Source organism: Convolutriloba macropyga, chromosome 6 (assembly GCF_964194025.1).
Source record: "Convolutriloba macropyga chromosome 6, txConMacr16.3, whole genome shotgun sequence".
NCBI lineage: Eukaryota > Metazoa > Xenacoelomorpha > Acoela > Convolutidae > Convolutriloba > Convolutriloba macropyga.
This window is the reverse complement of record NC_134473.1, coordinates 64,803,434-64,827,082: the sequence shown is the minus strand read 5'-3', so window position 1 is coordinate 64,827,082 and position 23,649 is coordinate 64,803,434. Positions and strand designations below refer to the sequence as shown.

The following is a 23,649-nucleotide window of genomic DNA, read 5'->3' as shown; positions in this document are numbered from 1 at the left end:
ACGATGTAGTCAATCATTCTTATCTTAATTACTACAAAATTGTTTTTCAATTGAACATAGCGGAAAATTTTCAGAAACACATGACCAAATTTATTTTCTGCCCAACCCTTAGTATTTTCTCTCAGTGTTTCATATCAATGAATGAAAATGATTGTTATTTTTGTTAACGGAATGAAAAGTGAAGCGCTGTATTTATTTAAAAAAGCAGTTTCTTGGCAGCATAGGTTTTCCAATTAACAGCGAAACTTTCTCTTTCTCGAGATTTTAATTTTGTGGTTTGCCCATATTTCCTTTAGAAAGTTTCATAACAAAAAACCGTTTGTATTTGATTGGTGTCCGGAGTTAATTCCTTGTCCAATTCAGTACTTGTTCTTTAAATTTTTATAATGTTTTTTAAGTTTCCAATTATTCTGTTCATGGCTTTATATACAATGTTCATGATGGCATTAAGATTAATTTTCTCTCTTTTTTCTGCGTATGATGTTTTTCTAGGCAAGAACTTAAGCTGTTTAGCATGAAAAATAGAACGTTTACATACTCTGCATCCTGTCTGGCGTTCATTTTAAAACCGTTACACCAGACAGAATGTTCCATTTCATCACAGACTGGAATTGTATGTTACAATGAAATTATCTGTCACAGTTCTGGGTACAATTGGTTTATGATGGTACAGGACTGAAACGCCCTGGTACCAAACTCCAGGTACGTCAAATTCTTTGAATACCGTAAACGAGATCAACTTTTTAAAATGAGAATTTAGTTTTTTGTGTCATTTTGGGCCATTTTAAGCCTTTTATGGGTCATTATATCCAACTTAACTCTTTTAATGCATTGAAAAATAATGCTGCTTTCATGTGAAAATTGATATTTTTCACCGCAGAAGCCATACTTTTCCATTTGTATATGTAGAATTAAAAAATGGCCCGGGTTAAAAGTTAATTTGATTTCATACGAGGATCATTTTTTTATTTCATACTGTCCATGCTCGATTTCTTAGTGCGATCCTAGCATGAACTTAAAGAAATCATGCACGATCCTTGCATAAAGTACAAGTTTATTTATATAACCCTGCAAAGAATTGAAGTGATTTTATGTGAATTAATTTTTTCACCCTTTTCATTCAATTCATTCAAGTCTTAAATGTTTATATAGTGCACTAAATCCTCTACCCCTCCAAACTTGATTTTTGCCCTAAAAAACTAAGTTAGGAATAATTAAATAAAGCTTAAAATTTCGGCCTCGGGCTTTTCAAACCTGTTTCAGTTCGTCAGACATCGTGTTCCCAATAATTGAAGGTGAAAATTATTCAGAAATAATAGCACTCAGTTTTTGTGCCAATTAGTTCCCAATTCATATTTTTTTCAAGTTGCAAAATGAAAGCAATCATTTCTAGACTGTTGATTTCCAAATCAGAATTGAAGATCGCTCTTAGAAAGACGCGATCAATTTAATTGGACCGTCAAGTCTGTCGATCTTAAAAGACTTTCATCTTTAATTAAGTTTGATTAAAGTGCTCTTAATATATCACCTATCAATCACTGATACTTGATTTCCTAATTAGGAGATAACTAACGTTTTTACAGGTCTGTTTTTAATCTTTCTTTAAAATAAAGCCAAAATGGAAACCTCTCTCTCTCTCTCTCTCTCTCTCTCTCTCTTCATATACATATATCAGAAATGATTCCATTATAATAAAATTGTTCTTGCTATCTGAGACAAAAACCAAATCCGCCATATTTCGCTATTTTCAAACTTGCAGAATTTAAATGAATCGAACGACAGTTGTAGAATTGGATAAAAAGGGAAACTTTAACTTTAAAGAGTTTTTCTGTTATGAGGAATCGCGATATTGTGATTTTGAAGGGATGATCATTTGAGCATTTTATTAAAATGTTGATTGATTATTTGGAATCCTACTTTTTTTTTTAAATTTACAACTTTTCCCCGGTTTCTTGGAAGAACATGCAATTTTTTATGTTTTGACCCCCATACTGCCTAGGTGAAAAAAGTGAAGTCAACAAAAAATGACTTTTGATTGCTCTTTTATAACGCAAAATCCTTTTCGTACCATTTTAGGATTCCAAAAAAATTTGGAATTTTTTCCTCAAAAATTTGAACTTTTTGTTTGTTTCGAACCCCATACTGCATAGATGAAAAAAAATTAAAGTCAACAAAAAATCACGTTTGAGTGCTCTTTCATAACGCAAAATCTATTTCAGACCATTTTATGACTTCAAAAATCTTTGAAAATTTTGAAAATTTTTCAATTTTGAGGCCCTTAGTATTTGTAATGCGAAATTTTCCAAATTTCTATTGAAGTGATATGGTCGGGAGTCTAACCAGAAGTGGTTTTTCTCTCTACATTAACCTTTGCAACAAGCGCAAGTTGCCATTTGATTGTAGGTGGGAGGTTCGGACCCTACCCCCTCCAAGAACTCAAGTCGACAAAAATCCTGATTTCTTCCGAAATGAAAATTTGTTCAAGTTTCAGCAGTCTCTTGTAGACTCTTGGTGCTTTACTGACTGATGAAACTTGAACCAATTTTCATTTTGAAAGAAATCAGGATTTTTGTCGATTTGAGTTTTGGAGGGGTTAGAGTCCGAACCCCCCACCTACAACCAAATGGCGACTTGCGCTTGTTGCAATGGTTAATGTAGAGAGAAAAATCACTTCTGGTTAGACTCTCGACCATATCACTTCAGTAGAAATTTGGAAAATTTTGCATTACAAATACTAAGGGCCTCAAAATTGAAAAATTTTCAAGATTTTCAAAGATTTTTTGAAGTCATAAAAGGGTCTGAAATGGAATTTGCGCTATGAAAGAGCTCTCAAAAGTGATTTTTTAATGACTTCAATTTTTTTGGAAACTGAATTCCACTCCGCTAGAATTTTTCAAAAAAGTTTTAGCATCAGATATTTTATGTACGCTCACGCAATCAGAAAGTTGCTTTTATATCTTATTACAGTAAAAATAGTTGCGTCAAAAATATTTTCAAAAAAGACAGTAAACCAAAAATTTCTTTTTTCTAGCCTTTAATTTCTTTGCTTTGGTGAGTTAAGGCATCAAAAAATCATTCGATGTGTTATGAAAAAAAGATATCAACGATTGAGGGGGTGTTATTGCAATTGTTGTTTCTTTGCTGGTATCTCTTATACAAATGCAGTAACCTCCGGTTTCTGCTGAAAGTATTTTTTTGTTAAAAGACAACTTTATCTTAAAAATGAGTCCCAACCATTGCGTTTTGAGATATTTTTTCTGAGAAATCAGATTAATAGCTTTGGTGAGAAGTTTCTAAATTTTGGGACGAGCTGAAAGCGTTATGCAATTCTCATTTTCTTTGTTTATCAATAGTCCAAGTCTTCACATAGAAAATTATTTAACCCGGTCCTCATGATTGTTAATTTTCAAATCTTTCAATTATTCTGAGTTTCTCGGAGAAAATTGACTATTTATTAAACGCTTTTTTTGGTTCCACTGTTGCTCAAATTCAGGTGGTGCTGGTGTACATAACCGGCTCATTCCTTCAAAAAAATGAATCTAAGTAATATATTGGGGACATATTTCGCAAACTTTTTCAGTTTTCTGCGCCTTTTTTAGACGAGTATGGCAGCTCCTCAAATCTTTCTCCAAAACAGGGTTTTTGAAAATTCTATCTTTGCTTTCTGAAAAAATTGTTCCCCGACCAAGGGAGTTGAAAAAACTGAAATGCAAGCAAGGTGGCCAAAATTGCAAAAAAAAAACGTACATGTTGGGGACTCCGACAGCAGATATAACATGACGTTATAACATGACCACAACCTTGCACTGAAAATGAGATTGAATGAATTTAAATGATGCTGACATCCATGCTTCATTTTTTCGTCTCTTAAATATGACTTGAAACGTAAGGGATTTGGTTTTTTTTCTTGGGGGGGGGGGGGAAGTATAAGTCTCTGAAATTTCGATTTTCAACTCTTTAAATTGTTCGTATTGAGAAATCACGAAAAAATTGTTGCCAAAAGTTTTCAAACTCAATCGTCAATCCTAAATTTAGGGACCCTATTTTTTATTCCACTTTACTCGCTGCTGACGAAAACTTTCAATGTTGAGATAACATATAAAAGTGGATGTGATTAACTGGGTAAGAAATTTTTGTAAAAAAGGCTCACAAAAGAAAAAATCATGTTATTGTATTTGTACTTGAGAGGCAAAATTCCAGCTTATAACTTAACCATACTATCACATGTGCTCTGACTTTTTTCCAAAACAACTCTCAATAAAAATTGTATCTCCATTTTTTGGAGATAAATGAAAAATAGTCATATGTCTTACTTTTTTGACTTTCTATGTTTTGTGCGTAAATTTTAAAAATGAATCTGGTAAAGGTTTTTAGAACGCCACAGCAAGCAAATGGAGCTTAGGGATCATTTGCTATATGATCTGTTTATGCAATACAATAAGATTGAACATTTTTGGTTTTTTGTAGGAACCGAAATTTGACTGTTGATTTAACTTGAATAATTTTGAAATCAACATACAAGTTTAATTTTTATGGTTATTTTGCATCGTCTGGATTTGTTTCAATTAAATTATCAATCAAAATTTTACAAATTATTTGGGAAACTTTCAATTACATTTTCCAATTAGATTGTTACTTTAGACCTCTGAGGTATTTTCCCCGATTTTTTGTTGTTACATATTGTTACAGAAATAGAAAATCCAGTTTAAGAAACATCTTCAAATGATAAAGCTAAACCGAAGAGAGTTTCATCTGGCCAGATTGTTAACTCGGAGCCGAAGTAAAATTTCTAAGAAAATTAAACTCGATAATGAAAATAAACTATATCATCATTTCAGACCAATTTTTTTTAAATGAAACTTTTATTATCTCTGGCATTCCTAGACACGCAATTGAGTGATCAAAGGTTTGGTTAAAATTTGCAATAGAAGACAAAATTGAAGTTGGCTGGTTGTGTAATGAAATACATCCCTCCCAATTTTCTGGCGGTAATAGCTGTCGTTTATTACGTGTGTAGGCTTCTGTATTTTGAAATTTCTGTAAACCATTGAAAATTGGCAGAGAATTCTGACATGTTTGAGTTATCTGGGCAATAAGCTTGCTTGAAACTATCGAAAACTGTATATTGAAGTTAGATATAACATGCTTGCGATACCGAATGCCATTTTGGGTGTCCTGTTTTTCATTCTTTTAACTCCCTTTATTTTGGTCCCATTGTTGTAACACCTATATGATTTAGTGCTACAATTTTTTCATCCCTATAGTCTTTCATATCCATTTTAAGCGCTCTATAATTTAAGCGTTCTGTAATCAATCCTAGTTGATCTAAGTAAAAGAGATTAATTTTGATATGAAATAAGTAAGGAATGAATTTAATTTTCGGCATCTCAGTAAATTGAACCCGATTTCAATCTGTAAGGTAGTAACTCATGATTGTCACAAAAACAAAGCCGACGTTTTAGTAACTAAAGCAAAATTATAACCATTAGCGATTTAGCTATCTCAATTTGTCCCTAATTGGGCAATTAAAAGCAATTAAAAAGTGGATGAAACTCTCGAACAATCTTTGTTTAATTGCAACTTGAAATCAGCATCTTAAAGACCGATTTTGAGTTTATCATTTCTTCCAGAAACAAAGAACCATTGGTTGAGCAAAGCTGTGAATTTTTTAAATGATTTGTTAAAAGAGTAAAAAAGCGTACCTTACTTCGAATTTCTCGCAATTTTAGAGCTGAAAGTGGCGCGTTTTTGCATAAAATTGACAATTTATTTGCGTAAAAAATGGTCAAAGTCATGTTACTTCTACAGTAAAGCCGGCCACAAAAAAAGTTATAGAAAACATCAAATCAGAGAGTAAAAATAAAATCCCACAGTATCCGTAGACTCCAGAATTTTGCCAGTACCCGACGTGCTCGCGAAAAAATATACACTGCCTTTGAAACGCATTTTAACACAAACATTGCTGCTTGAAAATTTTGCACACAGTGTCAATTCTTGAACAGTCGAATCGCAATTATGATATACATCATACGTTTAAAAAGTTTCTGCAGTTTGACAGCAGAAAAGATCATCAGGAGCGTATTTTAGTTTTCGGTGATCAATATACGATATCAGTACTTGAAGGCTTTAAACTTTGAGTTGTGGACGGAACATTTAAATTATTACCTGGAAGTTTTAACAAATTTACTACCTTCATGTTTATTTTCTTGGTACTGTTTAGTTTGTTTATATGCTATCCTTCCAATAAAAATGGGAAAAAACGCACAGCCGATAAGGCTTGATGCCTTCGAAAAATTTGCTCCTGGTTAAAATCCCGATAACGTTTTGTTTGATTCCGAACTTGCCCAAATTATTATCTTAATCCAAAAATTCGTTGGGAAAATCGGAAGAATTTGGGTAGAAAAAGCTATTTTTAGAAAACCAATGATTGAACCTGCCACTTTGAGTGAACACTGCTCTTGCTTTCAAAACAAATTGAGGAACTGGAAAAATTTTTTGAATTGATTGTCGAAAAAATAGCTAACGCGGCAGATCAAAAGCATTTTTAGATATATTTTTTTCGTTGTTCAGAAATAGATTAGCGTTGTTTATTTTTTGAATCAAATTTTCTTAAGCGTCCATTGTTGAACCGTGCTCTTATATTCCCCATTCCCACCCACAAATCTGGAATCAAGGAAACGCAGCCATGCACGGCATTGAGAGAACAACTAAATTTCAAAAATCAGCTTGCATCCTTTCATTTGGAAAGTATCGGTCCTTTCATCTTTTAGACTATGACAGTTTTCGAATCTTTTTGATTCAAAATAAAGTGTAACATAAAGTAGGTCGGACTTGTCAAGTGTTCTTTTGATCAAAGGCATTGCGGTAAGAAGCGGTCTCTTTATTATTCTTCGATTTCAAACAAACGCAAGCTGTTTAATGGCAGACTTTTGAAGGTCAGTAGTTTTGTGTTTCTTAAGTCCTTTGAACTTAAGCTTTGCTGATTTTCTTTCTTGGCGCGGAAATAGATAGAAGATTTTGTTGTTAAGCTGATTATGGGGTGAATAATTTGCGGTATTAAATGACTGAGGCGTGACTTTATACGGGGCTAACTTATAGGGGATTTAGTGAATTGGTATGAAAAGAAGTAGGACCTTAATTTGTTACCAGATTATTGAACTAGAGTATCAAAGGGAACAAATTGGGTATAATGGCATTAGCTACATTGCCATGCAAATTTCTCAAGTATTAATGTCAGGGTGTAAAAATTTGCTTTGGTTACAAATTTTGTCCCCTTAACCAGTTTTTATATGGCCGGTGCCAACTGTAAATACAAAAGGAATGCCAGGTTCTTTAAATAATTCGAACATATCGTAATAAATTTCCCAATATTCACTTTCTGACTGATTCAACATATTTCAATGGTGTCCAGTAAAAAGTAAAATGTGTCATTTATATTACAGTTGAAAAAAGCATTATCATAATAGTTATTGATTGAAGATTTTTGTGAGAAAGATTTAAGAGATTACCTGTTCTTTCTAATCTCAGTAGGATTATTGATCATCTGAACAGTACTCAAGCAAATGGCCGTCATTAATTGACTAGAAAGGCAACCCCAACATTATTGTCCACAAATGATATTCAGAATTCTGCTATAACCTAATTTTGCTACTTTAGCTGACGGAAACGTTTTTCAGGAAGACTTTTTGACATTTCCGGATTGGAATTTTAGTTTGGAACGGCCGCAAAAAAGCTTCCAAGTAAAAACTTCGATTTTAATGAGGTTTTTCTCTGGAGAGTTGCTTGAATGCCGATAGTCTTGTGCGTGATGTATATGTGTGTGTTTGTGTGTGTGTGTGTGTGTGTGTATGTGTGTGTGTGTGTGTGTTTGTGTGTATTTTTGGGTGTCTGTGTTTGTGTGTGTGTGTGTGTGTGAGTTTGTGTTTTGTGTGTTTTTGTGTGTGTTTTTTTATTGTGTTTATTTGTATGTGAAATGTGTATGCGTTTGTGTCTGTGTTTGTTTGTGTTTGTGTTTGTGTGTGTGTGTGTTTGTGTGTGCGTGTGTTTCTGTGTGCTTGTGTGTATGCGTGTGTTTGTGTGTTTGTGTGTGTGTGTGTGTTTGTTTTGTGTTTTTTGTGTGTGTGTTTTTTTTATTGTGTTTGTTTGTATGTGTATGCGTATGTGTTTGAGTGTCTTTGTGTTTGTGTGTGTGTGTGTTTGTGCGTGTTTGCGTTTCTGTTTGTGTTTGTGTGTATGTGCGTTTGTTTTGTGTTTTTTGTGTAAATGTTTTTTTATTGTGTTTGTTTGTATGTGTATGCGTATGTGTTTGAGTGTCTTTGTGTTTGTGTGTGTGTGTGTGTGTGTGTTTGTGCGTGTTTGCGTTTCTGTTTGTGTTTGTGTGTATGTGCGTTTGTAATTTGTGTGTTTTGTGTGTGTGTGTGTGTGTTATTGTGTTTGTTTGTATGTGTATGCAATTGTGTTTGTGTTTGTATGTGTGTGCTTGTGTGTGAGTGTGTTTCTGTGTGCTTGTGTGTGTGCATGTGTTTGTGTGTTTGAATGTGTGTGTGTGTTTGCGGGTTTGTGTTTCTGTTTGTGTTTGTGTGTATGTGCGTTTGTGTTTTGTGTGTTTTGTGTGTGTGTTTTTTTATTGTGTTTGTTTGTATGTGTATGCGTTTGTGTTTGTGTATGAGTGTGTTTGTGTTTGTGTGTGTGTGTGTGTGTTTGTACGTGATTGCGTTTTTGTTTGTTCTTGTGTGTATGTGCGTTTGTAAATTGTGTGTTTTGTGTGTGTGTGTTTTTGATTGTGTTTGTTTGTATGTGTATGCATTTGTGTTTGCGTTTGTTTGTGTGTGTTTGTGTGTGTGAATGTGTTTCTGTGTGCTTGTGTGTCTGCGTGTGTTTGTATGTTTTTGTGTTTTGTGTGTGTTTTTTATTGTGTTTGTTTGTATGTGTATGCGTTTGTGTTTGTGTATGAGTGTGTTTGTGTTTGTGTGTGTGTGTGTTTGTGCGTGTTTGCGTTTCTGTTTGATCTTGTGCGTATGTGCGTTTGTAAGTTGTGTGTTTTGTGTGTGTGTGTGTGTTTTTGATTGTTTGTTTGTATGTGTATGCATTTGTGTTTGTGTTTGTATGTGTTTGTTTGTGTGTGAATGTTTTTCTGTGAGCTTGTGTGTGTGTGTGTTTATATGTTTGTGTGTTTGTGTGTGTGTGTTTGGGGTTTGTGTTTCTGCGTGTGTGTGTGTATGTGCGTTTGTGTTTTGTGTGTTTTTTGTGTGTATGTTTTTGATTGTGTTTGTTTGTATGTGTATGTGTTTGTGTTGTGTGTGTTTGTGCTTGTGTGTGTGTATGTGTTTGTGCGTGTTTGTATTTCTGTTTGTGTTGTTTTGTATGTTCGTTTGTAATTGGTGTGTTTGTGTGTGTGTGTGTTTGATTGTGTTTGTTTGTATGTGTATGCGTTTGTTTGTGTATTTGTGTTTGTGTGTGTTTGTGTTTTTTTATTGTGTTTATTTGTATGTGTATGCGTTTGTGTCTGTGTTTATTTGTGGTTTCGTGTGTGTTTTTGGGTGTGTGTGTTTGTGTTTCTGTTTGTGTATTTCTGTATGTTCGTTTGTGCTTTGTGTATTTTGTGTGTGTATGTGTTTTTGATTGTGTTTGTTTGTATGTGTATGCGTTTTTGTTTCTGTTTGTTTGTGTTTGTGTTTGTGTGTGTTTGTGTGTGAGCGTGTTTCTGTCTGCTTGCGGGTTTGCGTGTGTTTGTGTGTTTGTGTTTCTGTTTGTGTTTGTGTGTATGTACGTTTCTGCTTTGTGTGCTTTTGTGTGTGTGTTTTTTTATTGTGTTTGTTTGTACGTGTATGCAATTGTGTTTGTGTGTGTGTGTTTTTGTGTGAGTGTGTTTCTGTGTGCTTGTGTATGTGCGTGTGTTTGTGTGTTTGAGTGTGTGTGTGTTTTTTTGCGTGTTTGTGTTTCTGTTTGTGTTTTTGTGTATGTGCGTTTGTGTTTTGTGTATTTTGTGTGTGTGTTTTTGATTTTGTTTGTTTGTTTGTGTATGCGTTTGGGTTTGTTTTTGTATGTGTTTGTGTTTGTGTGTGTGTGTTTGTGCGTGTTTGTGTTTCTGTTTGAGTTTTTGTGTATGTGCCTTTGAAATTTGTGTGTTTGTGTGTGTGTGTGTTTGATTGTGTTTGTTTGTATGTGTAGGCGTTTGTGATTGTGTTTGTGTGTGTTTGTGTTTGTGTGTGTGTTTGTGTGTGTGTAAGTGTGTTTGTGCGTGTTTGTGTTTCTGTTTGTGTTTGTGTGTTTGTGCGATTGTAAATTGTGTGTTTTGTGTGTGTGTGTGTTTTTGAATGTGTTTGTTTGTATGTCTATTCATTTGTGTTTGTGTTTGTGTGTGTATGTGTGTTTGTGTGTGAGTGTGTTTCTGTGTGCCTGTGTATGTACGTGTGTTTGTGTGTTTTGTGTGTGTGTGTTTGATTGTGTTTGTTTGTATGTGTAGGCGGTTGTGTTTGTGTGTGTGTTTGCGTTTGTGTGTGTTTGTGTGTTTGTGCGTGTTTGTGTATTTGGTTGTGTTTTTTTGTATGTGCGTTTGTAATTTGTGTGTTTTGTGTGTGTGTGTGTTTTATTGTGTTTGTTTGTGTGTGTTTTTTTGTGTGTCGGTTTGTGTTTGCATGTTTGCATGTGTGGGTGTTTTTAAGTGTGTAATTTTGTGTTTTTTGTCTGTGTTTCTGTGTGAATGTTTTTGTGTTTGTGTGTGTAGTTTTGCGTGTTTGTGTTTCTGTTTGTGTTTGTGTGTTTGTGCGTTTTTGTTTTGTGTTTTTTTTGTGTGTGTGTTTTTGATTGTGTTTGTTTGTATCTGTATGCGTTTGTGTTTGTGTTTTTGTGTTTTTGTGCTTGTGTGTGTGTGTGTGTTTGTGCGTGTTTGTGTTTCTGTTGGTGTTTTTGTGTATGTGCGTTTGTAGTTTGTGTGTTTTTGTGTGTGTGTGTGTGGTGTTTGATTGTGTTTGTGTGTTTGTGTTTTGTGTGTTTTTTTACTGTGTTTATTTGTATGTGTATGCGTTTGTGTCTTTGTATTTTTGTGTTTGCGTGCGTGATCGGTAGTGTCTGCGTTTGTGTTTCTGTTTGTTTTTTGTGTACGTTCGTTTGTGATTTGTGTGTTTTGTTTGTTTGTGTGTGTTTTTGATTGTTATTGTTTGTATGTGTATGCGTTTGTGTTTGTGTTTGTGTGTGCTTGTGTTTGTGTGTGTGTGTTTGTGTGTGAGTGTGTTTCTGTGTGCTTGTGTGGTGTGCGTGTGTTTGTGTGTTTGTGTGTGGGTATGTTTGCGTGATTGTGTTTCTGTTTTTGTTTGTGTGTATGTGCGTCTGTGCTTTGTGTGTTTTGTGTGTGTGTTTGTTTGTAGTGTATGCGTTGGTGTTTGTTTTTGTGTGTGTGTGTGCGTGATTTTGTTTCTGTTTGTTTGTGTGTATGTGTTTTTGTAACTTGTGTTTTGTGTGTGTGTGTTTTTGATTGTGTTTGTTTGTATAAGTATGCATTTGTGTTTGTGTTTGTATGTGTGTGTTTGTGCGTGAGTGTGTTTCTGCTTGCTTGTGTAAGTGCGTGTGTTTGTTTGATTGAGTGTTTGTGTGTTTTTGCGTGTTCCTTTTTCTGTTTTTGTTTGTGTGTATGTGCATTTGTGTTTTGTGAGTTTTGTGTGTGTGTGTGTGTTTTCGATTGTTTTGTTTGTTTGTGTATGCGTTTGTGTTTGTGTTTGTATGTGCTTGTGTTTGTGTGTGTGTCTTTGCGCGTGTTTGTGTTTCTGTTTGTGTTTTTGTTTATGGGCGTTTCTAATTTGTGTGTTTGTGTGTGTGTGTGTGTGTGTGTGTGTGTGTTTGATTACGTTTGTTTGTATTCTTATGCGTTTGAGTTTGTGTTTGTGTGTGCTTGTGTTTGTGTGTGTGTTTGTGTTTGTGCGTGAGTGTGTTTCCGAGTGCTTGTGTGGTGTGCGTGTGTTTGTGTGTTTGTGTGTGTGTGTTTGCGTGTTTGTGTTTCTGTTTGTGTTTGTGTGTATGTGCGTCTGTGCTTTGTGTGTTTTGTGTGTGTGTGTTTTTTGATTGTCTTTGTTTGTATGTGTATGCGTTTGTGTTTGTGTTTGTGTGTGTTTGTGTTTGTGTGTGTGTTTGTGCGTGTTTGTGTTTCTGTTTGTTTGTGTGTATGTGCGTTTGTAATTTGTGTGATTTGTATGTGCGTTTGCGTTTTTGATTGTGTTTGTTTGTGTATGCATTTGTGTTTGTGTGTGTGTGTGTTTTGCGTTTTTCTTTTCTGTTTTTGTTTGTGTGTGTGTGCATTTGTGTTTTTAGAGTTTTGCGTGTATGCGTTTTTGTTTCTGTTTGTGTGTGTTTGTGTTTGCGTGTGTGTGTCTTTGCGCGTGTTTGTGTTTCTGTTTTCATGTATGTGCGTTTGTAATTTGTGTGTTTTTGTGTGTGTGTGTTTGATTTTGTTTGTTTGTATTCGTATGCGTTTGTGTTTGTGTTTTTGTGTGTTTGTGTTTGTGTTTGTGTTTGTGTGTATGTGCGTCTGTGCTTTGTGTGTTTTGTGTGTGTTTTTATTATTGTGTTTGTTTGTATTGGTATGCGTTTGTGTTTGTGTTTGTGTGTGTTTGTGTTTTTGTGTGTGTGTGTTTTTGCGTGTTCGTTTTTCTGTTTTTGTTTGTGTGTATTTGCGTTTGTGTTTTGTGAGTTTTGTGTGTGTGTGTTTTTTTATTGTGTTTGTTTGTTTGTGTATGCGTTTGTGTTTTTGTTTGTGTGTGTTTGTGTTTGTGTGTGTGTGTCTTTGCGCGTGTTTGTGTTTGTGTTTTTGTTTTCGTGTATGTGCTTTTGTAATTGGTGTGTTTGTGTGTGTGTGTGTTTGATTGTGTTTGTTTGTATTCGTATGCGTTTGTGTTTTGTTTTTGTGTGCTTATGTTTGTGTGTGTTTGTGTGTTAGTGTGTTTCTGTGTGTTTGTGTGGTGTGCGTGTGATTGTGTGTTTGTGTGTGTGTGTGTTTGCGTGTTTGTTTTTTTGTTTGTTTGTGTGTATGTGCGTCTGTGCTTTGTGTGTTTTGTTTGTGTGTTTTTCGATTGTGTTTGTTTGTATGTGTATGCCTTTGTGTTTGTGTTTGTGTATGTTTGTGTTTGTGTGTGTGTGTGTGTGTGTGTGTGTGTTTGTGCGTGTTTGTGTTTATGTTTGTTTGTGTGTATGTGCGTCTGTGCTTTGTGTGTTTTGTTTGTGTGTTTTTCGATTGTGTTTGTTTGTATGTGTATGCCTTTGTGTTTGTGTTTGTGTATGTTTGTGTTTGTGTGTGTGTGTGTGTGTGTGTTTGTGCGTGTTTGTGTTTATGTTTGTTTGTGTGTATGTGAGTTTGTAATTTGTGTGTTTTGTGTTTGTGTGTTTTTGATTTTGTTTGTTTGTATGTGTAAGCATTTGTGTTTGTGTTTGCATGTGTGTGTTTGTGTGTGAGTGTATTTTCGTGTGCTTGTGCATGTGCGTGTGTTTGTGTGTTGGAGTGTGTGTGTTTTTGCGTGTTTGTTTTTCTGTTTTTGTTTGTGTGTATATGCGTTTGTGTTTAGTGTGTTTTTGTGTGTGTGTGTGTGTGTGTTTGATTGTGTTTATTTGTTTTCGTATGCGTTTGTGTTAGTGTTTGTGTGTTTTTGTGTTTGTGTGTGTGTGTGTGTTTGTGCGTGTTTGTGTTTCTGTTTGTTTGTGTGAATGTGCGTTTGTAATTTGTGTGTTTTGTGTGTGTATGTTTTTTTTATTGTGTTTGTTTGTATGTGTTTGCTTTCGTGTTTGTGTGTGTTTATGTTTGTGTGTGTGTCTTTGCGCGTATTTCTGTTTCTGTTTGTGTTTTTGTGTATGTGCGTTTGTAATTGTGTGTTTGTGTGTTTGTGTGTGTGTGTTTGCGTGTTTGTGTTTTTGTTTGTGTTTGTGTGTATGTGCGTCTGTGCTTTGTGTGTCTTGTGTGTGTGTTTTTTTATTGTGTTTGTTTGTTTGTGTATGCGTTTGTGTTTTTGTTTGTGTGTGTTTGTGTTTGTGTGTGTGTCTTTGGGCGTGTTTGTGTTTCTGTTTGTGTTTTTGTGTATGTGCGTTTGTGTTTTGTGTGTTTTTGTGTGTGTGTGTGTGTGTTTTTGATTGTGTTTGTTTGTATTCGTATGCGTTTGTGTTTGTGTGTGCTTGTGTTTTTGTGTGTGTGTGTGTGTTTTTGAGTGTTTGTGTTTCTGTTTGTTTGTGTGTATGTGCGTTTGTAATTTGTGTGTTTTGTGTGTGTTTGTATTTGTGTGTGTGTGTGTGTGTGTTTGCGTTTTTGCTTTTCTTTTTTTGTTTGTGTGTGTGCGCGTTTGTGTTTTGTGAGTTTTGTGTGTGTGTGTGTCTTTGATTGTGTTTGTTTGTTTGTGTATGCGTGTTTTTCTTTGTGTGTGTTTGTGTTTGTGTGTGTGTCTTTGCGCGTGCTTGTGTTTCTGTTTGTGTTTTTGTGTATTTGCGTTTGTAATTTTTGTGTTTGTGTGTGTGATTGTGTGTTTGTGTGTGTGTGTGTGTGTTTGCGTGTTTGTTTTTTTGTTTGTGTTTGTGTGTATGTGCGTCTGTGCTTTGTGTGTTTTGTTTGTGTGTTTTTCGATTGTGTTTGTTTGTATGTGTATGCCTTTGTGTTTGTGTTTGTGTATGTTTGTGTTTGTGTGTGTGTGTGTGTTTGTGCGTGTTTGTGTTTATGTTTGTTTGTGTGTATGTGCGTTGTAATTTGTGTGTTTTGTGTGTGTGTGTTTTTGATTTTGTTTGTTTGTATGTGTAAGCATTTGTGTTTGTGTTTGCATGTGTGTGTTTGTGTGTGAGTGTATTTTCGTGTGCTTGTGCATGTGCGTGTGTTTGTGTGTTGGAGTGTGTGTGTTTTTGCGTGTTTGTTTTTCTGTTTTTGTTTGTGTGTATATGCGTTTGTGTTTAGTGTGTTTTTGTGTGTGTGTGTGTTTGATTGTGTTTATTTGTTTTCGTATGCGTTTGTGTTAGTGTTTGTGTGTTTTTGTGTTTGTGTGTGTGTGTGTTTGTGCGTGTTTGTGTTTCTGTTTGTTTGTGTGAATGTGCGTTTGTAATTTGTGTGTTTTGTGTGTGTGTGTGTGTTTTTTTTTTATTGTGTTTGTTTGTATGTGTTTGCTTTCGTGTTTGTGTGTGTTTATGTTTGTGTGTGTGTCTTTGCGCGTATTTCTGTTTCTGTTTGTGTTTTTGTGTATGTGCGTTTGTAATTGTGTGTTTGTGTGTTCGTGTGTGTGTGTTTGCGTGTTTGTGTTTTTGTTTGTGTTTGTGTGTATGTGCGTCTGTGCTTTGTGTGTCTTGTGTGTGTGTGTTTTTTGATTGTGTTTGTTTGTTTGTGTATGCGTTTGTGTTTTTGTTTGTGTGTGTTTGTGTTTGTGTGTGTGTCTTTGCGCGTGTTTGTGTTTCTGTTTGTGTTTTTGTGTATGTGCGTTTGTGTTTTGTGTGTTTGTGTGTGTGTGTTTGATTGTGTTTGTTTGTATTCGTATGCGTTTGTGTTTGTGTGTGTTTGTGTTTTTGTGTGTGTGTGTTTTTTTGAGTGTTTGTGTTTCTGTTTGTTTGTGTGTATGTGCGTTTGTAATTTGTGTGTTTTGTGTGTGTTTGTATTTGTGTGTGTGTGTGTGTGTTTGCGTTTTTGCTTTTCTTTTTTTGTTTGTGTGTGTGCGCGTTTGTGTTTTGTGAGTTTTGTGTGTGTGTGTGTGTGTCTTTGATTGTGTTTGTTTGTTTGTGTATGCGTGTTTTTCTTTGTGTGTGTTTGTGTTTGTGTGTGTGTCTTTGCGCGTGCTTGTGTTTCTGTTTGTGTTTTTGTGTTTGTGCGTTTGTAATTTTTGTGTTTGTGTGTGTGTGTGTTTGATTGTGTTTGTTTGTATTCGTATGCGTTTGTGTTTGTGAGTGCTTGTGTTTGTGTGTGTTTGTGTTTGTGTGTCAGTTTGTTTCTGTGTGCTTGTGTGGTGTGCGTGTGTTTGTGTGTTTGCTTGTGTGTGTGTTTGCGTGTTTGTGTTTCTGTTTGTGTTTGTGTGTATGTGCGCTGTGCTTTGTGTTTTGTGTGTGTGTATTTTTTATTGTGTTTGTTTGTATCTGTATGCGTTTGTGTTTGTGTTTGTGTGTGTTTTTGTTTGTGCGTGTGTTTTTGCGAGTTTGTTTTTCTGTTTTTGTTTGTGTGTATGTGCGTTTGTGTTTTGTGAGTTTTGTGTGTGTGTGTGTGTGTGTGTGTGTTTGGTTGATTGTGTTTGTTTGTATTCGTATGCGTTTGTGTTTGTTTGTGTGTGCTTGTGTTTGTGTGTGTTTGTGTTTGTGTGTCAGTGTGTTTCTGTGTGCTTGTGTGGTGTGCGTTTGTTTGTGTGTTTGTGTGTGTGTGCTTGCGTGTTTGTGTTTCTGTTTATGTTTGTGTGTATGTGCGTCTGTGCTTTGTGTGTTTTGTGTGTGTGTGTGTGTTTTTGATTGTGTTTGTTTGTATTTGTATGCGTTTGTGTTTGTGTTTGTGTATGTTTGTGTTTGTGTGTGTGTGTGTTTGCGTGTTTGTGTTGCTGTTTGTGTTTGTGTGTATGTGCGTCTGTGCTTTGTGTGTTTTGTGTGTGTGTTTTTTTTGTGTTTGTTTGTATTCTTGTGCGTTTGTGTTTGTGTTTGTGTGTTTGTGTTTGTGTGTGTCTTTGCGCGTGTTTGTGTTTCTGTTTGTGTTTTTATGTATGTGCGTTTGTAATTTGTGTGTTTGTGTGTGTGTGTGATTGATTGTGTTTGTTTGTATTCGTATGCGTTTGTGTTTGTGTGTGTTTGTGTTTTTGTGTGTGTGTGTTTGTGCGTGTTTGTGTTTCTGTTTGTTTGTGTGTAAGTGCGTTTGTAATTTGTGTGTTTTGTGTGTGTGTGTGTGTGTCTGTCTGTTTTTGATTGTGTTTGTTTGTTTGTGTATGCGTTTGTGTTTTTCTTTGTGTGTGTTTGTGTTTGAGTGTGTGTCTTTGCGCGTGCTTGTGTTTCTGTTTGTGTTTTTGTGTGTTTGTGTTTGTGTGTGTGTGTTTTTGCATTTTTGCTTTTCTGTTTTTGTTTGTGTGTAAGTGCGTTTGTGTTTTGCGAGTTTTGTGTGTGTGTGTGTGTCTGTTTTTGATTGTGTTTGTTTGTTTGTGTATGCGTTTGTGTTTTTCTTTGTGTGTGTTTGTGTTTGAGTGTGTGTCTTTGCGCGTGCTTGTGTTTCTGTTTGTGTTTTTGTGTATGTGCGTTTGCGTTTGTAATTTTTGTGTTTGTGTGTGTGTGTGTTTGATTGCGTTTGTTTGTATTCGTATGCGTTTGTGTTTGTGTTTGTGTGTGTTTGTGTTTGTGCGTGTGTTTTTGCGAGTTTGTTTTTCAGTTTTTGTTTGTGTGCATGTGCGTTTGTGTTTTGTGAGTTTTGTGTGTGTATGTGTGTGTGTTTGGTTGATTATGTTTGTTTGTATTCGGATGCGTTTGTGTTTGTTTGTGTGTGCTTGTGTGTGTGTGTGTTTGTGTCTGTGTGTCAGTGTGTTTTTGTGTGCTTGTGTGGTGTGCGTTTGTTTGTGTGTTTGTGTGTGTGTGTGCTTGCGTGTTTGTGTTTCTGTTTGTGTTTGTGTGTATGTGCGTCTGTGCTTTGTGTGTTTTGTGTGTGTGTGTTTTTGATTGTGTTTGTTTGTATTTCTATGCGTTTGTGTTTGTGTTTGTGTGTGTTTGTGTTTGTGTGTATGTGCGTCTGTGCTTTGTGTGTTTTGTGTGTGTGTGTTTTTGATTGTGTTTGTTTGTATTTCTATGCGTTTGTGTTTGTGTTTGTGTTTCTGTTTGTGTTTGTGTGTATGTGAGTCTGTGCTTTGTGTGTTTTGTGTGTGTTTTTTTTGTGTTTGTTCGTATTCTTGTGCGTTTGTGTTTGTGTTTGTGTGTTTGTGTTTGTGTGTGTCTTTGCGCGTGTTTGTGTTTCTGTTTGTGTTTTTATGTATGTGCGATTGTAATTTGTGTGTTTGTGTGTGTGTGTGTTTGATTGTGTTTGTTTGTATTCGTATGCGTTTGTGTTTGTGTGTGTTTGTGTTTTTGTGTGTGTGTGTTTGTGCGTGTTTGTGTTTCTGTTTGTTTGTGTGTAAGTGCGTTTGTAATTTGTGTGTTTTGTGTGTGTGTGTCTGTTTTTGATTGTGTTTGTTCGTTTGTGTATGCGTTTGTGTTTTTCTTTGTGTGTGTTTGTGTTTGAGTGTGTGTCTTTGCGCGTGCTTGTGTTTCTGTTTGTGTTTTTGTGTGTTTGTGTTTGTGTGTGTGTGTGTGTTTTTGCGTTTTTGCTTTTCTGTTTTTGTTTGTGTGTAAGTGCGTTTGTATTTTGCGAGTTTTGTGTGTGTGTGTGTGTGTTTTTGATTGTGTTTGTTTGTTTGTGTATGCGTTTGTGTTTTTGTTTGTGTGTGTTTGTGTTTGAGTGTGTGTCTTTGCGCGTGCTTGTGTTTCTGTTTGTGTTTTTGTGTATGTGCGTTTGTAATTTTTGTGTTTGTGTGTGTGTGTTTGATTGCGTTTGTTTGTATTCGTATGCGTTTGTGTTTGTGTTTGTGTGTGTTTGTGTTTGTGCGTGTGTTTTTGCGAGTTTGTTTTTCAGTTTTTGTTTGTGTGCATGTGCGTTTGTGTTTTGTGAGTTTTGTGTGTGTGTGTGTGTGTGTGTGTTTGGTTGATTATGTTTGTTTGTATTCGGATGCGTTTGTGTTTGTTTGTGTGCGCTTGTGTGTGTGTGTTTGTGTCTGTGTGTCAGTGTGTTTTTGTGTGCTTGTGTGGTGTGCGTTTGTTTGTGTGTTTGTGTGTGTGTGCTTGCGTGTTTGTGTTTCTGTTTGTGTTTGTGTGTATGTGCGTCTGTGCTTTCTGTGTTTTGTGTGTGTGTGTTTTTGATTGTGTTTGTTTGTATTTCTATGCGTTTGTGTTTGTGTTTGTGTGTGTTTGTGTTTGTGTGTGTGTGTGTTTGCGTGTTTGTGTTTCTGTTTGTGTTTGTGTGTATGTGAGTCTGTGCTTTGTGTGTTTTGTGTGTGTTTTTTATTGTGTTTGTTTTTATTCGTGTGCGTTTGTGTTTGTGTTTGTGTGTGCTTGTGTTTGTGTGTGTTTTTGTGTTAGTGTGTTTCTGTGTGCTTGTGTGGTGTGCGTGTGTTTGTGTGTTTGTGTGTGTGTTTTTGTGTGTGTATTTTTTTGATTGTGTTTGTTTGTCTGTCTATGAGTTTGTGTTTGTGTTTGTGTGTGTTTGTGTTTGTGTGTTTGGGTGTTTGTGCGTGTTTGTTTTTATGTTTGTTTGTGTGTATGTGCGTTTGTAATTTGTGTGTTTTGTGTGCGTGTGTGTTTTTAATTTTGTTTGTTTGTATGTGTAAGCATTTATGTTTGTGTTTGTATGTGCGTTTGTGTGTGAGGTTGTTTCTGTTCTTGTGTATGTGCGTGTGTTTGTGTGTTTGAGTGTGTGTGTTTGCGTGTTTGTTTTTCTGTTTTTGTTTGTGTGTATGAGCGTTTGTGTTTTGTGTGTTTTTGTGTGTGTGTGTGTGTGTGTTTGTTTGTTTTCGTATGCGTTTGTGTTTGTGTTTGTGTGTGTTTGTGTTTGTGTGTGTGTTTGTGTTTTTGTTTGCGTTTGTGTGTTTGTGAGTTTGTGTTTTGTGTGGTTGTGTGTGTGTTTTTTATTGTGTTTATTTGTATGTGTATGCGTTTGTGTCTGTGTTTGTTTGTGTTTGTGTTTGTGTGTGTGTGTGTGTGTTTGTGTGTGCGTGTGTTTCCGTGTGCTTGTTTGTGTGTTTGATTGTGTTTGTTTGTATATGCGTTTGTGTTTTTGTTTGTATGTGTTTCTTTTTGCTTGTGTGTCTTTTCGCGTGTTTGTGTTTTTGTTTGTGTTTGTGTTTTTGCTTGTGTTTGTGTGTGTGTGAGTTTGTGTTTTGTGTGTTTTTGTGTGTGTGTGTGTTTTATTGTGTTTATTTTTATGTGTATGCGTTTGTGTCTGTGTTTGTTTGTGTTTGTGTTTGTGTGTTTGTGTGTGCGTTTGTTTCTGCGTGCTTGTGTATGTGTGTGTGTTTGATTGTGTTTGTTTGTTTGTGTATGCGTTTGTGTTTTTTTGTGTGTGTTTGTGTGTGTGTCTTTGCGCATGTTTGTGTTTCTGTTTGTGTTTTTGTGTATGTGGGTTTGTAATTTGTGTGTTTTTGTGTGTGTGTGTGTTTGATTGTCTTTAATTGTATTCGTATGTGTTTGTCTTTGTGTTTGTGTGTGTTTGTGTGTGTTTGTGGTTGTTTGTGTTTGTGTGTGTTTGTGTTCCTGTTTGTGTTTGTTTGTGTGTGAGTTTGTGTTTTGTGTGTTTTTTATTGTGTTTATTTGTATGTGAATGCGTTTGTGTCTGTCTTTGTTTTTGTTTGTGTCTTTGTGTTTGAGTGTGTGTTTTTCTGTGTGTGCGTTGGTGATTGTGTTTTTTTGTGTGTTTGTGTGCGTGTGTTTGTTTGTGGATGTGTATTTTTATGTGTGTGTGTTTGTGTGTGTGTTTGGTGTGTGTTTTTCCAGGTGTTTGTGTGTATATTTTTTGTGTGGGTTTGTGTGTATGTGTGTTTGTCTGCGTATGTTTTCGTATGTATGTTTTGTGTGTGTATATGCTTGCGTGTTTGTGTTTGTGTGTGTGTGTGTGTTTCTGTGTGTGTGCTTGGGCCAGAACTATACCCAAGGGGGGCCGATCAACAGGACAACCTTCCAAACGGACGACAGTGAAATTTGCTTCTATTGGACGAGAAATGCATGCTTTCTCAATGTTATTTCTCGATAAACATTGAAACTTTGACCGTTTTTCGATATTGTAGTCACAGACAATTATAATGAATAATTTAAACGAGAAAGAAGGAAGGAAAAATTATATATATATATATATATATATATATATATATATATGTATGTATATATATATATATATATACATATATATATATATATATATATGTATATATATATATATATATATATATATATAATCGCATCTGGCTATGCCTCGTGGGCCATGGCCATGCATCAGTGGCCCATGACACTTGATATGAATCTCTCGCAACTGAAAGTGAGAGCGCGCTCCAATCACAATTGGCACGTCAACTAGGACAAAGTTATCAGCGAATATCGACATTTTGCATGTATTAGTTATTTTTTTGTTTATTTGATACATAATTCCGGCGTCGTCCACTTGAATTGTAGTCCATTTGAAACGCGCCCTATACGCAATGTGCATAAGCGCCCAAATAATTTAAATTTAGTTTAGAGTTTTAGTGATCTCATATTTTAATTTCAACTTTTAACTCTGAAATCAAATAAAAAATTTGGCTTGTGTTTTGTGTGGTTGTGTGTGTGTTTTTTATTGTGTTTATTTGTATGTGTATGCGTTTGTGTCTGTGTTTGTTTGTGTTTGTGTTTGTCTGTGTGTGTTTGTGTGTGCGTGTGTTTCCGTGTGCTTGTGTGTGTGTTTGATTGTGTTTGTTTGTGTATGCGTTTGTGTTTTTGTTTGTGTGTGTTTGTTTTTGCTTGTGTGTCTTTTCGCGTGTTTGAGTTTCTTCTTTTCTTTTTGTGTTTTTGTGTATGTGCTTTTGTAGCTTGTGTGTTTGTGTGTGTGTGTATTTGATCGTGTTTGTTTGTATTCGTATGCGTTTGTGTTTGTGTTCGTGTGTGTCTGTGTTTGTGTGTGTGTGTTTGTGGTTGTTTGTGTTTGTGTTTGTGTGTGTTTGTGTTTTTGTTTGTGTTTGTGTGTGTGTGAGTTTGTGTTTTGTGTGTTTTTGTGTGTGTGTGTGTGTTTTATTGTGTTTATTTTTATGTGTATGCGTTTGTGTCTGTGTTTGTTTGTGTTTGTGTTTGTGTGTTTGTGTGTGCGTTTGTTTCTGCGTGCTTGTGTATGTGTGTCTGTGTTTGATTGTGTTTGTTTGTTTGTGTATGCGTTTGTGTTTTTTTGTGTGTGTTTGTGTGTGTGTGTCTTTGCGCATGTTTGTGTTTCTGTTTGTGTTTTTGTGTATGTGGGTTTGTAATTTGTGTGTTTTTGTGTGTGTGTGTGTGTTTGATTGTGTTTGTTTGTATTCGTATGTGTTTGTCTTTGTGTTTGTGTGTGTTTGTGTGTGTTTGTGGTTGTTTGTGTTTGTGTGTGTTTGTGTTCCTGTTTGTGTTTGTGTGTGTGTGTGTGTGTGAGTTTGTGTTTTGTGTGTTTTTTATTGTGTTTATTTGTATGTGAATGCGTTTGTGTCTGTCTTTGTTTTTGTTTGTGTTTGTGTGTGTGTGTGTGTTTGTGATTGAGTGTGTGTTTTTCTGTGTGTGCGTTGGTGATTGTGTTTTTTTGTGTGTTTGTGTGCGTGTGTTTGTTTGTGGATGTGTATTTTTATGTGTGTGTGTTTGTGTGTATATTTTTTGTGTGGGTTTGTGTGTATGTGTGTTTGTCTGCGTATGTTTTCGTATGTATGTTTTGTGTGTGTATATGCTTGCGTGTTTGTGTTTGTGTGTGTGTGTGTTTCTGTGTGTGTGCTTGGGCCAGAACTATACCCAAGGGGGGCCGATCAACAGGACAACCTTCCAAACGGACGACAGTGAAATTTGCTTCTATTGGACGAGAAATGCATGCTTTCTCAATGTTATTTCTCGATAAACATTGAAACTTTGACCGTTTTTCGATATTGTAGTCACAGACAATTATAATGAATAATTTAAACGAGAAAGAAGGAAGGAAAAATTATATATATATATATATATATATATATATATATACACACACACATATATATATATATATATATATATATATATATATATTTACATATATATATATATATATATATATATATATATATATATATATATATAATCGCATCTGGCTATGCCTCGTGGGCCATGGCCATGCATCAGTGACCCATGACACTTGATATGAATCTCTCGCAACTGAAAGTGAGAGCGCGCTCCAATCACAATTGGCACGTCAACTAGCACAAAGTTATCAGCGAATATCGACATTTTGCATGTATTAGTTATTTTTTTGTTTATTTGATACATAATTCCGGCGTCGTCCACTTGAATTGTAGTCCATTTGAAACGCGCCCTATACGCAATGTGCATAAGCGCCCAATTAATTTAAATTTAGTTTAGAGTTTTAGTGATCTCATATTTTAATTGTGATCTCAACTTTTAACTCTGAAATCAAATAAAAAATTTGGCTTGTGTTTTAATTGTTTGACAATAGCGTTCTATAAGTTTCAATTTCAACATCAACTAACCTGAGGCTGTTTTGCCTGTGACATCACTACAAAGTTGATTTTGTAAAAATTTTTCGAAAAAGTATTTATTCAATACACTTTATGTCTGATAACATCAAAGAAATTAGAAATAAATTGAAGTCCTCCTTTCGAGCAATTTAGAGGTTCATTTCTGTGCCCAAAACGCCCCCTTTTGATTGTAACGTCAAATTCAATTTATTCATCAATAATATGTACCTAATCAGAAATGTTAATCGATTTCAAAATGACGTAGAATATTAAAAACAAATATATATATGAGAGCCATGAGAGTTGAAATTCCAACTAAATAAAGCCCAATTTTGTCTGAACTTGTCTTGGAAGGATATTTTTGTAGGGAATTGATCAATTTCTTTTTATTTGTGACATTCTACTCATATGTATAAGAAAAAGGAAGATAATAACTCCAGTTTTTGTTAGTTCACCTTTAATA

At 35.2% G+C, this 23,649-nt stretch overlaps 1 protein-coding gene across 1 annotated transcript in view; it reads right to left on the bottom strand.

Moving 5' to 3' along the window:
- The window catches only part of LOC142341374 (uncharacterized), a 30,063-nt gene extending 6,841 nt beyond the window's left edge, over window positions 1-23,222 (bottom strand). Inside the window, exon 1 of the mRNA XM_075392302.1 lies at window positions 23,199-23,222. Coding sequence (XP_075248417.1) covers window positions 23,199-23,222 — 24 coding nt within the window. The remainder of the gene's footprint in view (window positions 1-23,198) is intronic.
- Window positions 23,223-23,649: the final 427 nt, after the last annotated feature.